The following is a 14,006-nucleotide window of genomic DNA, read 5'->3' on the forward strand; positions in this document are numbered from 1 at the left end:
TATTTAGCAACTAAGCACGCAATACTGAATTTTGATTTCTAGACGTAGTTTCTGGGTGTGTAAGCGACCGAAATACTTTTATCAAGTGTAACTGCGTGCCAAGGGGTTCATCTCAACCTGTACGTACTACTGAAGCAACTGCGCGAGTTGAACATTAATTTCTTTTTTTCATTTAACGCAGGTTTCCTCTGAACGACAACGTGACCATGAACTACGACAGCGCGAGGCCAGGAGAGGTGTCCGAAGAACATTAAGATGTCGAATTCCTTCGAGCGGTCTCTAAACACGGAGTACCTGTCTGCTTCGGCTAAAACACTGTCTAAACTGTCTTCGGCTAAACACTGGCTAAACGCAGATGAAGATGATTCGCGCATTGCGCCCTTGGCAGAAGTACCCGAGTAGCCGCGTGTGAACGCCATGGTATTATATTACATGCGCAGTCATCTTCTGGCTACACAGCTATCTAACGTGCGAAACATGTGCGTCAGCGATACTCTCCAAATCAGATAGTAGAGTACGCCGCTAAAGACATAACGGCAGCACGAAGAAAAAAAATACAACTTTGCGTATTAGCAAGCACAAGCAAAAACTAAGTTTTGGAGTTACTCCTCGTAAAGAAAGTTATTACAGCAAATCCTGGATTTTCATATAAAGTATGGCAAGGAAAGAGCGGATGAGGCACCGTATGGTTTATGCATAGTTACCGCTAGCGGTATTGCTAGTGATTCCGTGAACTTAAAGTCGCGAATAAAGCAAAGTATAGAAGACGTAACCACAACGGGCGACGAAAAGTGGTTCTTATAGTCGTCAAGCTTTGTGTGAATCGAGGAGTGCGGTGTTTCTGTGCACGTCCGGCCCCGGAAACGGTATCGCCGAAGGAAGTAGGCGATAAAGAGCAGCCATGTACGGACTGATCTTCGAGAACCTGAGCCAGTACGTGACTTCGGTCTACGGGCCCGAGCGCTGGGAGGAAATCCGGCGCCGGTCAAGGATCGAGCTGGCGACGTTCAGTACGCACGAGGTGTACCCGGACAACTTTGTTCACAAACTCGTCAGCAAGGCGTGCAAGGTGAGTGACCTCTGGCTATGATGCGCTGCCCTCTATGACAATAGTTTCTAGTACCAGGACTTCATTATTCTGCGAGTAATGGCCTGAGAATGCCACCAATCCAGTATTCTATAAATGCTAATTATATACATATATAATGTACAATAAGTTATAACCTCGCGAACGGACGTTTAAAGACAACGGCATCATCAAAGCCTAAACGTGTCTTCTAACACAGCCGCACCGTGGGGAGTTGTCTCAATGCACCGGTCGAACACGCCCACGTGGGCTGTATCACTTGATGCATTGTGTCACTGTGTGTCACTGTGTCCCTGTGTCACTGTGTGTCACTGTGTCACTGTGTGTCATGTGTGTCACTGTGTCACTTACTCGCGGTTGTAGCTGTGAGTTAAGCCATGTCTTCTCCATTATACATTTGAAACTCGGGAGGCAGAAAGATTGAGGAAAGTTGGCAGGAGGGGCTGCTATGGTTGAGTGTCCACGACTGTGGTGTACCCTTACTTTCAATCTCAGCAAGTCGGGGTTCTATGTTAACCGTTGGTCGCGGTGTCGATTGACATAGGGGGCCAACGGTAAAACAACAACTGAGGAAGTACACAACAGTTGACCTTGTTGAGAAGTCAAAGAACCGCCATGAAAATATTATATTGAAGAAATACTCAGCAACATGGATGAAGAAAGGTGCACGCTGAAGTGCACAAATTTCTGTACTTCAAAAGCGTGGACACAGCATAGAGAAAGAGTTCAAGAAAATTGGGAAGCAAGTGCAGGGTAATTGAACGTGTAGACAGACAACCAGAAGTCAACAAGAGAGAGAGAGACACGGCAAATTGTGTGAAATGAAATCAGGAGGGAAATGTTCTACAATAATACAAAGGGCAGTGCCTTGCTATTTGACGACGCAACTGGCTGCGGGGAGGCTAACCATACCGGATCAAATACTTACAACAGGGTGAGACGTGTGCATGATGTGAAAAACGTCCGGAAATGATTCAGTACATCCTAATGGACTGCCAAGATAGTCACCCAGGAAGACACGTTGGGACGTCCACATTCCAGAAAGGCGAGATTCATAGCGGATGGAAACATTTGCTAGTCAGTGGTCGAGATAAGCAAGATAAATTTAAAACAGGGATTGAAAAAAGCAGAGACGAGATTGAGAGAATGGGAGTAGTTATGGACATTAGCTGTAGAACATATAAGCGCTTTATTGAAGAAATAAAAAAATGAAAAACAAATAGGCATGATGCTACATTGCGATAGATGTTGTATAACCTTATTAACTCAAGAAGGTGGAGGTACTATCTGTCGCCACTCTGTTTTAAAAGGAATGCCATTAATGATCATCATACGTACGTTAAAGAAACAGCAACACTTTATTATTTCTTTCTTTAGGCATGTGAGCTGCAGCGAATGACTTGTGTGGCTTTCTTCACTGTGATCTGATGGGGTGACAGCTGAAATAGCAGATAGTTACTCCAAAAGTGAAGCTCGACTTCGTGCTGGAAATTTGGTTTGAGACAAGCTTGGGAGCCCACGCAGCGGTATGCAGAGTTCATCGCCAATAGAAGCGCTGTAAAACAATAAAGGAAGTGAGAAAACTTTACCATGACCAGCATATCTACAGCTATGCACTAAAGTGCATGTTCTTTCAGGTATTGTAGAAGAGCTTGTGGCTTTCCAGACTCGTGAGCTATGAGACCAGTCTCCCAGCACCTTTGCTTTTGTTATTCCCGGCCTTACTCACACGCGTAGGGTCGCAAGCTGGACAATGTGCAGTTAACCCTCATGAATTTCTGCTCTTCTCTCTCTCTTTATGAAAGAAGAGCAAGCCATGAAGGGCGCAGAAGATTGTGAGGCTTGCAAAACACAAAGCGCGCTGTAATAAATATAAGCCACAACTGTGAGATTTAAGAAGAAGACGCGCTGATGCTTGGCATCTTGTTTAGAGCTTTTCTTTTTCTTTTATTTTTGCGAGATAATGGCCCACTCTGGAAGGTCGGGAGCCTAAAATAACGCATAACGACTAAGCACACAGGCTGAGCTATCTGGGAGTTTTTGCAATATGCGAAAACAGTAATGCTACGAAACTCTGAGATAAATATTTCCCAGGGTTCTTTTCTAAGTAACGTTTAGAAGTAGCTAATTTAAGTTGCACACTGCATGCACTAGCAATATGTCATGTGGAATCTGCGGTTAGTGCGTATACATGCTAGGTATTCTAATGTGCTCCATTTTAAATTGGGCTTTACAAGATAGCATTACCCTGGGGTAATACTATTCGGATAATTACTACACGGCAATTAGTTAAAAACCTAATTAGGCAATTTTATTTAACTAGTCGGTTATACATTTCAATTTTTTGTGCATGTAATGTTCGCCTCTTAGGATAGACTCGGTCGTGGGTAAGAATTGTTGCCATCAGCCACAGGATTTTTTTTCAAAATTTTTGAATGTGTTTGCTCAAACACCGCGTGTATATACTTACATATAAATTGATAATTTCTAAGTTTTTCGCACCTTTAAAGATCGTCTGTAGTTAACATTATTCTTGTCCTGAAGCTGGATCTTTAAGAGAGGCGGACATTACTTGCACCGGAAATCAGGACACATGTTCAAATGATTAAGAAAATTTACCAATTAGCTTCTTAAATAATTGCTTTACGGCCACGATTTCAATTTACGAATGGTAGCCGGTGAGAGTGCAAGTCGTATTCACTAGAAATTAATTTCCAGAACGACACCAGTTTGGCCTTATACGTCATCAAACTCGCCGTAAAAATGCACTGTAGTTCCCCTAACTTTTTTTAACAATACGCTTTTTAATCCATAAAAGGAGAATAGTTGCTGGAACGCCCATGTGTTTCGTCCCACACTTTGGGAAATAATATATCGAAACTGGTGTCATCCTGGAGGTTCATTTCAAGTGCATGCATCCTTCAAACTCACTGGCTACAATGCGTAAATTGCAATATGCAACACTTGTACACAAATGGCGCTCCCACATCTGACGAAACCTCATTAGAGACTACGTTGTAGATGGCTCCTTTAACCTTGCGCAGGCGTTAATCCGGACTCACAGGGGAGTAATTATTATCGCGTGATCGCTCCTTGCCCAGCGCGAACATGAACAGCATGGTCGGCACTTAAACATCGGCTGCTCATCGAACTCAGACACACACCAGATGCAAGCGTTGTCGACAGCTCTACACGACGATGACGAAATTGCCGATACGTGTTCGTCGTTCCGCAAACGGCTCCCACAGGGAGCTCCTCACCGCATGCATCCGAGCATCGAAAAAAAAAAAAAAAACTGTGAACGCACTTGACCTCCAGTGGCGGCATCCAGTGGGCCATGGCGGCAATGGGGCGACGAATTGCAGAGCCAGGCACTCGCAATCTTTCGCGTTCGTCGCTTGCTCGCACGCGTCAGCGTTCCTCCCGCCCGACGCTTAAAAAAGATTGATCGGCACTTCGGCATGGGGGGGGGGGGGGGTGGGGGGGCATCGACGAACCGAGCGGGTTGCATGCAGCAAACGCCGTTTCCGGACGTCGCCGCCCCAGTGTTCGTGGCACAGACCTCCATTGGCATTCGGCGGTGATGTGATTTACTTTCTGGCGCGGCAGGCATCGAGTCCTCGATGGTAGAGGGTGGAAACGGTCAGCCACTGGCGTGATCCTTCAGGGCATAGGAGAATGCATGGCGGACCCGTTTCTGTTTGGGGTCAGGCAGGTCACTGCGCATGCCCCGTTGCGCCGTAGCTTGCAGCGTCGCACGCGCCTCTTATGGTGAAGAAGGGACAACCTGCACGGTGGCTCTGCTTCTTCTGTATCTTTTATATTGGCAGAGAAAAGTTACATGGGCTTACAAAAGGGCTAATTTCATTTTGTGCAATAATTCATGTTTGGAAGTAAGCCTCTAGTATCTATGCAAGAATCCTTTCATCTTGGCTCATAAATCACACGCGACCCTGACTATGAAAACGAAATTTACAGAAAAGTGAAGAAGTGCGGTTGCGCGTACGGCAGGTACTACAATATCATGACCGCCACCTTACAGTTATTCTTGAAAAGAAACGAGTACAATCATTGCATTCTACAGGTACTAAAGTATGGCGCACAAACTTGACGGCTAACAGAGAAACTTGCAAATATGTTAAGGACCACTGAACGAGCTATGCAGCGTAATGTAACAGGCATAGCATTTAGAGATAGGAAGAAGGTGGTTGAGGATTATAAAGAAAACGGGGAGAGCTGATATTTTAGTTTGCATAAAATTAAAAGCTGGAGCTGGGCCAGCCATGCATTGTAAAGAGAAGATGACCGGTGGTCTACTATAATTTATGCAAAGACATGCAAAATGCAGTTGAGGATGGCAGAGAAGTAGGTGATATGACCAAACGAGGAAATTCGCAGTCATGCATAACATGGAATCAGCTCGTGCAAGACAGGGGCAAATAGAGATCAACGGGAGATGGCATCCTACAAAGGGCATAAGTAGGCTGATTATGATGAGGTAGATTTGTGATATATGTTGCTTTTAATGAAAGGCACGCATTGGGGTGTGATGGGCAGTTTGTTGCTAACGAAGTAAAAGCAGCACTCTTCGGCGATTCCTTTTGCTCTGAACTCAGTTACTGCGACAGCGGCATTCTTTAACACTGAAGACCTTCATGTTTCGTTTGCATGCCTCTTTTTCCCTCAGGTAAATTGCTCTTTCTCACTACGAGGGAACTGTTGGTCGAACCAACAAAATTAGCCCTGCCAGCATTTGCATAATTTTTGTTTGACGTAGGAAATGAAAGAGGTCATGGAATTTATTTATTTATTTATTCAAAAGAACCTTACAGGCCCTATGGCAGGGCATAAAGTAAGGGGGGCATTTTAAACAGTAAAGATATAAGAAGTGCAAATTTCCAACAGGAACAGTGCTATAAAAAGAATGCCGTGTTGTACAATATTCAAGGCACAGGGAATACAAGGCAATATCTGAAGGCACAAGAACACCTGTTACTTTTAAGAGATCAAAAGGAATACTGTTACGTTTAATAATGTGTATGTTAAGTATAAATTCCAAAAAAAAAGATCATTATGATAATAACTAAGTAATAATGATAAATTATGTAGTATTAGAAAGAGAAAATTGTTGCTTATGTAATTAAGTTATGAAATTATCGTCATTTAGTTGTGCGCCGCTTCCTGTGTGCATAGAGCACTAATACGTATCGTGGAATTTGAAATGCATGGACACACGTTAGCTCTATGAATAGATTAGATTTATATACACCGATTTATTGGCGTTCTGTATCTTATTTATTCTTTAATTACATCTTCTTGAAGTCATTTAAGCCCACGTTTGCAGCTGTTTGGCCAAAATATTATACTAATTATTTCGTTGACGGCGGGCGGACATTTTGCTTTTTTCTATGCTTCGTTGAGATTGTCGCGGCATATCACGCTCAATTTGTTTGTTTTTATGTGTTATCGCGGTGAGGTTATATTGTAGTCAGTCCACCATGTTCGAGAAGTTGTATAAAACAACAGTTATTCCTTTTTTCATCATTAAATAGGACAACGTCCGAGCACCTACCATCCCGGCGTGTTGGAAGCATTACAGTTGAAATGACCTTTATATATGAAGTTTCTGTGCGCCATTCTTGAAATTCAGTGTTTCTGTACATGGCTATGTAGGCTGCATAAGATGAGGCAGTCGCTTTGTTGAAGGCGTCCCGTATTGAGGGCTCTATGAGCCTGACACTAAAATTTCGTCTAAAACTAATGCCACAAGTGAAATGACGCACGGCCACCAACGAGGCTTGAGCTAAAGTTTTTTTTCCCTGTAGATATTGTAGTGTTGGTAAATTGGGCATTTGGCAGCTGTGAATTCTGTGGTCTGCTAGTTACATAGTTACATAGTTACATGCGACTCTATGTGGACTAATTGTTGCGATGTCATTGTTGGTAATGGTGCCGTAAATGCTGGGCGCATCATCTGTTTTGAATGAGTGATATGTTTAAGGCTGGTCGTTATCACTGTAAATATATACGAATCTTGTGTCACCGACGCTGCTTCCGCAAGCACGACGAACAATGGCCCGCAGAAACAATACCGCCTTGTCGAGAGCAACTGTGTGATGCACATAATGTCATCCTCACGACTGCTGAAGTACTGCTTCTTCTAGCCTCCGTATTACATTCACAGACCCCACCACTCTCAGTGTCTGTGCGTACTACAGAGCCTTGCAAGTGTAGTCCAGCGCTGCGGTTACGCGATGGCGCAGTGGTTAGCGCACCTGAGTTCCCAAAGCACCTGGCTTAGAATCTCAGGTGGTGGGCACACAAATATTGTTTATTTATTTATTTTCTTACTCAATCGCCCGAAGGCTTTGCAGAGTGGAGGGACAAGAACAAATGTAAGTGTTCATAGTGGCGTTCAAATTCTTGAAGTTAGAGATGGAAGTGATGAAGGCAGGGAGGTGGTTCCAGTCTTCCGAGGTTCTTGGTATAAATGAGTCTGAGTAAATTTTTATGGGACAAAGGGGTACATCAACTTTTTGGAAGTGATCAATGCGGGAGGATGCGTGAGATGATCAACGGAACAATTCTTCCTTAAGTTCGTGATCGAAGGACGAATAAACTTTATTTTAGGACAGCAGATTTAAGACATAGGCCTCTCTACCTAGATGGCGGCCTTGAGCCCTTGGGCCTCGGTAGCATTTTCAGTCCGCTGCATTTCCTTAACTTGGTCTTCCGGTGCCCAGCTGAGCAGCGCGGTCTCCTACAGCTCTCTGGTCTTGTGTATTTCATTCTGCGTCAGTGTCCGAGGACAAGCCCAAAACACATGCTGTAAGTCCGCCCATTCTTGGCAGAATTTACGCCTATCCGTGTAAATGTCCGGGTAGTAGAGGTGGTAGGCCACCGGGTTCGCATATGTATCTGTTTGTAGGAGGCGCCATGCCGTCGCTTGCAGTCTGCTTAGCGAGGAGTGCGCCTGGAGGAAATGGGCCCTTACTAATTTATAGTATTTGATGATCTCCTTAAAGCTGGTCATCCGGTCTTCTCCTTTCCCACTTCTGCGTAGTAGACGTAGTAGAAATCATGAGCGTTAGCCGAAACATATTGTTACGCAAGGATCAAAGAAGAGAGGAAGAAGGAGATCGCGGGACGCTGGCTACTGCCTGTTGTTGGTGGTCAGCCATCCTAACTACTCTGACTCCTTTTGTATACATATTGCAAATACAGCCTTTCTATACTCCCAACACCCCAGTAACATATGGGTGAGAAGTGCGGGGTACCACAGCTGGAAACAGAGCTCCGCAGTTCACGTCGCATCACCGTCCGCACCATGAATGAGGGTGAGCACGCGGGAGCAACGTCATTGCCGCCTCCTACTTCACCGTAGCCAGCTACGTCGCTGTCACTTTTGGTTGTCGTTGCGCAACCCAAGGATCCTTAAGCTTTCTGCGGGACCGATGGTGCCGACTTCGAAAAGTGGGTGGCCATGTACGAACGCGTGAATGGAATCAACAGATGGGACCCTACGCTTATGCTAGCTAACCTGTTGTTCTACCTAAGAGGTACGGCAAAGGCGTGGTACTAAAACTACGAAGAGGAGCTAACCAGATGGGACCATTGAAAAAGAAATTGACAGAGCTTAGCGAACCAGCAGGCCGTGAAATTGCCGCAAAGCAGGAACTGGCCTCCCGTGACCAATCCCCAACGGAGTCCTACGTCTCGTACACCCGGAATGTGCTGGTACTTTGTCGTAAAGGCGATCACATGACACAAGCAGAGAAGGTCGGGCACGTGCTTAAGGGCATTGCTGACGGCGTGTTTAATCTGCTCATGTGCAAAAGCTGCTCTACAATTGACGCAATCATTAAAGAGTGTCGACAATTCGAACAGACCAAAAGCTGACCCGTCTTGCGACCATTCACCACACTTCCCAACACTGCCGCAACGTCGACGTGTGAAGATCAACGTGCACAGCAGCATGCGTCGCCATGAGAGGACGTGGTGAGAATTATTCGACGTGAACTGGATGCGATGGTGCCCACAGCTTTCTGTTCGCGTAGCCCTGATGCTACCACACTTTCAGTTCCTCTCGCGCAAGCCATCATTCGCCAGGAACTTCAAAACATCGGTTTGCATTCTGTTTGTGTTGTCGCCAATCGCAGATCTAACGAACGCCCTTCTACTATTTTCGCTTCATCCCGACGCTTCTCTCCGCGTTATCGGAACCCGACTGAGTGGAGAACTGCGGACGACCGGTCGATATCTTTCACCTATCGCCGCATTGTTCATGTCGCCCGATACTGTCGCAACACGTGGCCCTCAACAACTCGCACGCCGACCATCCTGAACCATTTTGATGGAAATGCCCGCAATGTTTCGCCCACCGCGGACTCCAAGAGCGCCGACAACTCTTCTAGGAGCACGTGGTACAGCCGCTCACCATCGCCGCGCGGACACCAGTTTCGTTCACCGTAAACACGCCGCCCATCTTCCCCTTCACCGCAGCCACGTCCCCTTTCGTGCCCTGTGGCTTTTGGCCGCACCCTTTCGGAAAACTAAGAAATGCAGCTTTCATAGGTAGTTCTGCGTTGCCTACTACTGCAGCAAATCCTCTCTCTGTGCCCAGAAGGAGAAGTGTAATTGACGTTAAAATAGACGGCGTGCCAGTGCAAGCACTCGTCGATACTGGAACCCATGTATCTGTGATGAGTTCTAGAATACGTAGACGTTTAAAAAGGTCCTCATCCCAGCAGATGCCCGAGTGCTACGTGTGGCCGACGACGGCGTGCTGGTTGCTCTTGGTACGTGTAGTGCGCGTTCAAGTATAGCCGGCTGCCTTTCTTCAGTTCTCTTCACTGCGATCGAAAACTGCCCTCACAACCTTATCCTTGGATTGGGCTTTTTATCCATTAATTCCGCTCTCATCGACGGCGCGACCGGCGTTCTTCAGTTAGAACTGCTTCAACTAGCCGATGCTGCGAGCCCCGCCCTACCGCAGTCGTGCTCACTATACGATGTGGGTCTGTCACCCGAGGCAGTTACTGACGTCGCTTTGATCGCCCGTCCACAAGTTCCTGACGGTGAATATGTGCTTCGCTCCATCATCGACGTGCTTTTGAGCTGGAATGTTGCTGTTCCACATACGGCAGTCACGGTTACTAATAACGACGTCGTTCTACCGCTTCTGAATTTCAGCCTGTGCCTTCAAGTGATTCCGGCCGGGATGTTCTTGGCCGGTGTTTCTTGTGGTTCTGAATTTAACATTGACACTCTGAATGCCGAGAGTGGTTTATTAGCCCCAATTGCAGCTCACAGCTCTGGTTCCTTAAAGGATGACTTCATGAAAATGATTGCACCTGACCTCACCTCTGCACAGGCCACGGACTTACGTCTCCGGCTTGAATCGTACAGTGACATCTTTGATTTCGGGAACAGGCCTTTAGGCCAAGCATCTGTTGTTCAGCACCGTATAAACACTGGAGACATGAATCCTATTCGTCGGCGTCTCTATAGTGCATCGCATGCTGAACGTCGAGTCATCCAATCACAAGTGGACAAAATGCTGCGCAAAGGGTCATCGAGCCATCATCGAGGCCTTGGGCTTCACCTGTCGTCCTTGGGAAAAAGAAAGATGGTACTTGGCCTTTTTGCGTCGATAATCGCCACTTAAACAAGATCACGCGAAAAGACGTCTTCCCACTACCACGCATTGATGACGCCTTGGACTGCTTGCGCGGAGCTAAATACTTCTCGTCCATCGATCTTCAATCCGGCCACTTGCAGATTTCAGTTGATGAAATAGACCGCGAGAAGACGCCCTTCATCACGCCGGATGGCTTATATAAGCTCAAAGGCATGCCCTTTGGGCTATACAATGCTACTGCGACATTTGAATGTATGATAGGCTCTCCTCTGCGAGGCTGCAAATGTACCACCTTTCTCTTTTGCCTTGACAAAGTTATTTTTTTTTCTCCCATGTTCGGAAGCCACTTTACCTGACTCGCTGCCATTCTTGGGATCTTCCGAAAAGCCGGCATTCAACTGAACTCCACGAAGTTTCAATTCAAGCGCCTTCAGATTACCGTGTTGGGACACTTCGTTGACGCGACCGGTGTCCTGACGCAAGCGACCATGGCATCGAAGCTGTTTTCGCCTAACAACAGAATGGTGCTGAGTGCGTGAGAGCTTTCGCAAGCCGCCTCCTGTCACTTGCCGATAGAAATTACTCCATCACCGAGCGGGAGTGCTTGGCTTTAGTTTGGGTGGTCGCCAACTTCCTGCCATATTTGTGCGGCCGCATGTTTTCAGATGTTACAGACCACCACGCACTTTGCTGGCTGTCTTCCCTACGGGACCCGACGGGACGGCTTGGTCGCTGGGCTTTGCGGCTCCAGTAATTTTCATTTATTTTCAATTACAAGACTGGATGCCTCCACAAGGACGCTGAGTGCCTCTCTCGTCACCCCGTGGGTCCCCCTGATTCTGTTGCGCATGATGCGGTGACCTGCGTGATGGCTTTTACTGACATGACCGACATGCGCGCTGAACAACAACGCGACGAATCACTACGGTTCATCATCGCCGGAGTGCAATGCGGCACCCTGACGGCCCTGAGTTGCTCGTTATCCTTCCTCGTCATCGGCGATCCGTCGCTCTCGAACAACTTCACGATGCACCGACGGCGGGACACCTTGGAGTTTTGCATACATACGACCACGTACGACACCGGTTCTTCTGGCCGTGTCTCTACCGGCGTCGTTGTGTCGCAACTTGCGGATTGTGTCAGCGCCGGAAGAAACGTCCCCTGCCACCTGTCGGACGACTCCACCCTATTGAAAATCCCTCTGGACGGTTCTTTCGCTTAGGCTTTGACCTGGTTGGCCCTTTTCCGACGACGACTAGAGGGAATAAGTGGATCGCGGTCGTTGACTGATTACGCGACACGTTACGCAATTACAATGGCTCTGCCGACTAGTTGCGCAACAGCAGTCGTTGCCGATTTTCTCCTCCCCGTCGTCATTATCCACCACGGTGCACCTCACCAGTTACTTACAGACCGCGGCCGCTCGTTCTTGTCTCGAGTTCTCGACGACCTACTCCGCTCTTGTGCCACTGAGCACAAGCTGTCCATCGCCTACCACCCACAAACGAACGGTGCTACGGAACATATCAACCGAACAATCACACATATGCTGTCGATGTACGTCTCCAACGATCACCGTGATTGGGACGCCACGATGGAATACGCGACGTTCGCGTATAACTCGTCCCACCATGACAACGCAGGGCATTCACCGTTTTATCTTTTGTATGGTCGCGAGCCCACCTTACAGTTTGACACCATCCTCCCTTCTGTGCCACGTGTTGCAACTAAGTGCGCTCCTGAGGTCATCGATCGTGCTCCAATGGCACGTCAAGTCGCCCAACCTCGTTTATTAACCTCTAAGCATATACAAAAAGAGCGTTGTTAAGTTCTCGCCAGGTGCTTGGGTGCTCCTTTGCCCACCATGTTGTCGGGTTGTCCTCTTCCAGAAGCTTCTCTCTCGCTACACGGATCCTGATAAAGTCCTACGTCAAGTTAACAACGTAAATTACGAGATTGCGCCGCTACAGTTTGATGCGTCCTCAAATCCTACGCCTGTTGACGTCGTCCACGTTTCGCGGCTGAAGCCATACTTCGCTCGCAATTCTTCGCCTACCATGCGCCGAGACGGCGATTCAACACCCGGGGTCCTGTTCCGGAAGGATGAAACAACAGAGGAAAAAGAAGATCGCGGGACGCTTGCTGCTGCCAGTTGTTGTGGTCAGCTATCTTAAATACTCTGACTCATTTTGTACATTTATTGTAAATACAGTCTTTCTATACTCCCAACATTCCCGTAACAATATTGAAAGCGGTTAGAAAGAAAGCATGTAATCCAAGCTAGGACATTGGCATCGAGATTAGACCTAGCAAGTTTAAGGAGTCGTAGCTGATGTGAGACTGAATAGAATGCCTTAGCGAAATCTGGAAAAATATACTTGACAAAGGAACCATTGTCAAGCGCGTGAAATAGGTCGGTTTAAATAACAAAGGCTGCATTTCGCAAGAAAAAGATTTAGTTATACCATGTTGACCAGTAGATAATAATGAGTTAGATTCAAGAACGCCTACACGTGTGAATAGATGACGTGCACCATGAGCTTGCAAAGTATACTGGTCAATTACATCGGTCTGTAATTTAGTGGACAATCAGAAACACCTGATTTTCGTGCAAGGACCACTCTGCACACGTTCGAATCAGTTGGTATGGTGCATCTTTGCAATGACTGTGAGAAAACATTGCGAATAACTAATGATGAATGCACTGATGTATGTTTCGATAACTTCAAATTAAGACCATCAGGGCCAACACAACTAGAGACTTTTAGGTTTTCCTTTAAACAAGAAATACCAGTTAAATTAAACAGAAGAGGATGCATAGGAAAATAAACCTTTGTCGTGGTAATGAGGACACACATCCAAGCATATAATGCAAAAAAATAAAAACATTACATATGCATTATGTAATACGTAACAACAATCCTTGTTATTTACAGGAACGCCACTTAAATCACAAAGCTCAAAATTTCGCTTTCGCTATTGACTGCACGTCAAAATTTTCGAGTATTACCACGTAGAGATGTTGGAAGTGTGTTACGATGAAAGTCGTCTTTAGCGCGTGTTATAGCCTGTTTGTACTCGTTATCAAAGTTAATCTACGCAATGCAGCACGAGCCATTTGCTGATCTTTTTGTGCACCGAAATAACCATTCTTTTCTATTTTGTAAGCCTGTAATTTGTCCGTTAAACCAAGGTGCCCGATATTTAGAGGTTATACGCTTCAGTAGAATATAATGGTCCATCAGGTATGCTATGTTATCTGTAAACAATGCCCAACTT

The 14,006-nt window shown here is 46.4% G+C and overlaps 1 protein-coding gene across 1 annotated transcript in view; it reads left to right on the top strand.

The window, feature by feature from the left end:
- Positions 1-200: 200 nt before the first annotated feature.
- LOC142579895 (soluble guanylate cyclase 88E-like) overlaps positions 201-14,006 on the top strand; it is a 124,678-nt gene continuing 110,872 nt past the window's right edge. Inside the window, exon 1 of the mRNA XM_075690567.1 lies at positions 201-1,069. Coding sequence (XP_075546682.1) covers positions 902-1,069 — 168 coding nt within the window. The 5' untranslated portion in view covers positions 201-901. The remainder of the gene's footprint in view (positions 1,070-14,006) is intronic.

The sequence above is a fragment of the Dermacentor variabilis genome, chromosome 4 (genome assembly GCF_050947875.1).
Source record: "Dermacentor variabilis isolate Ectoservices chromosome 4, ASM5094787v1, whole genome shotgun sequence".
Classification (NCBI taxonomy): domain Eukaryota; kingdom Metazoa; phylum Arthropoda; class Arachnida; order Ixodida; family Ixodidae; genus Dermacentor; species Dermacentor variabilis.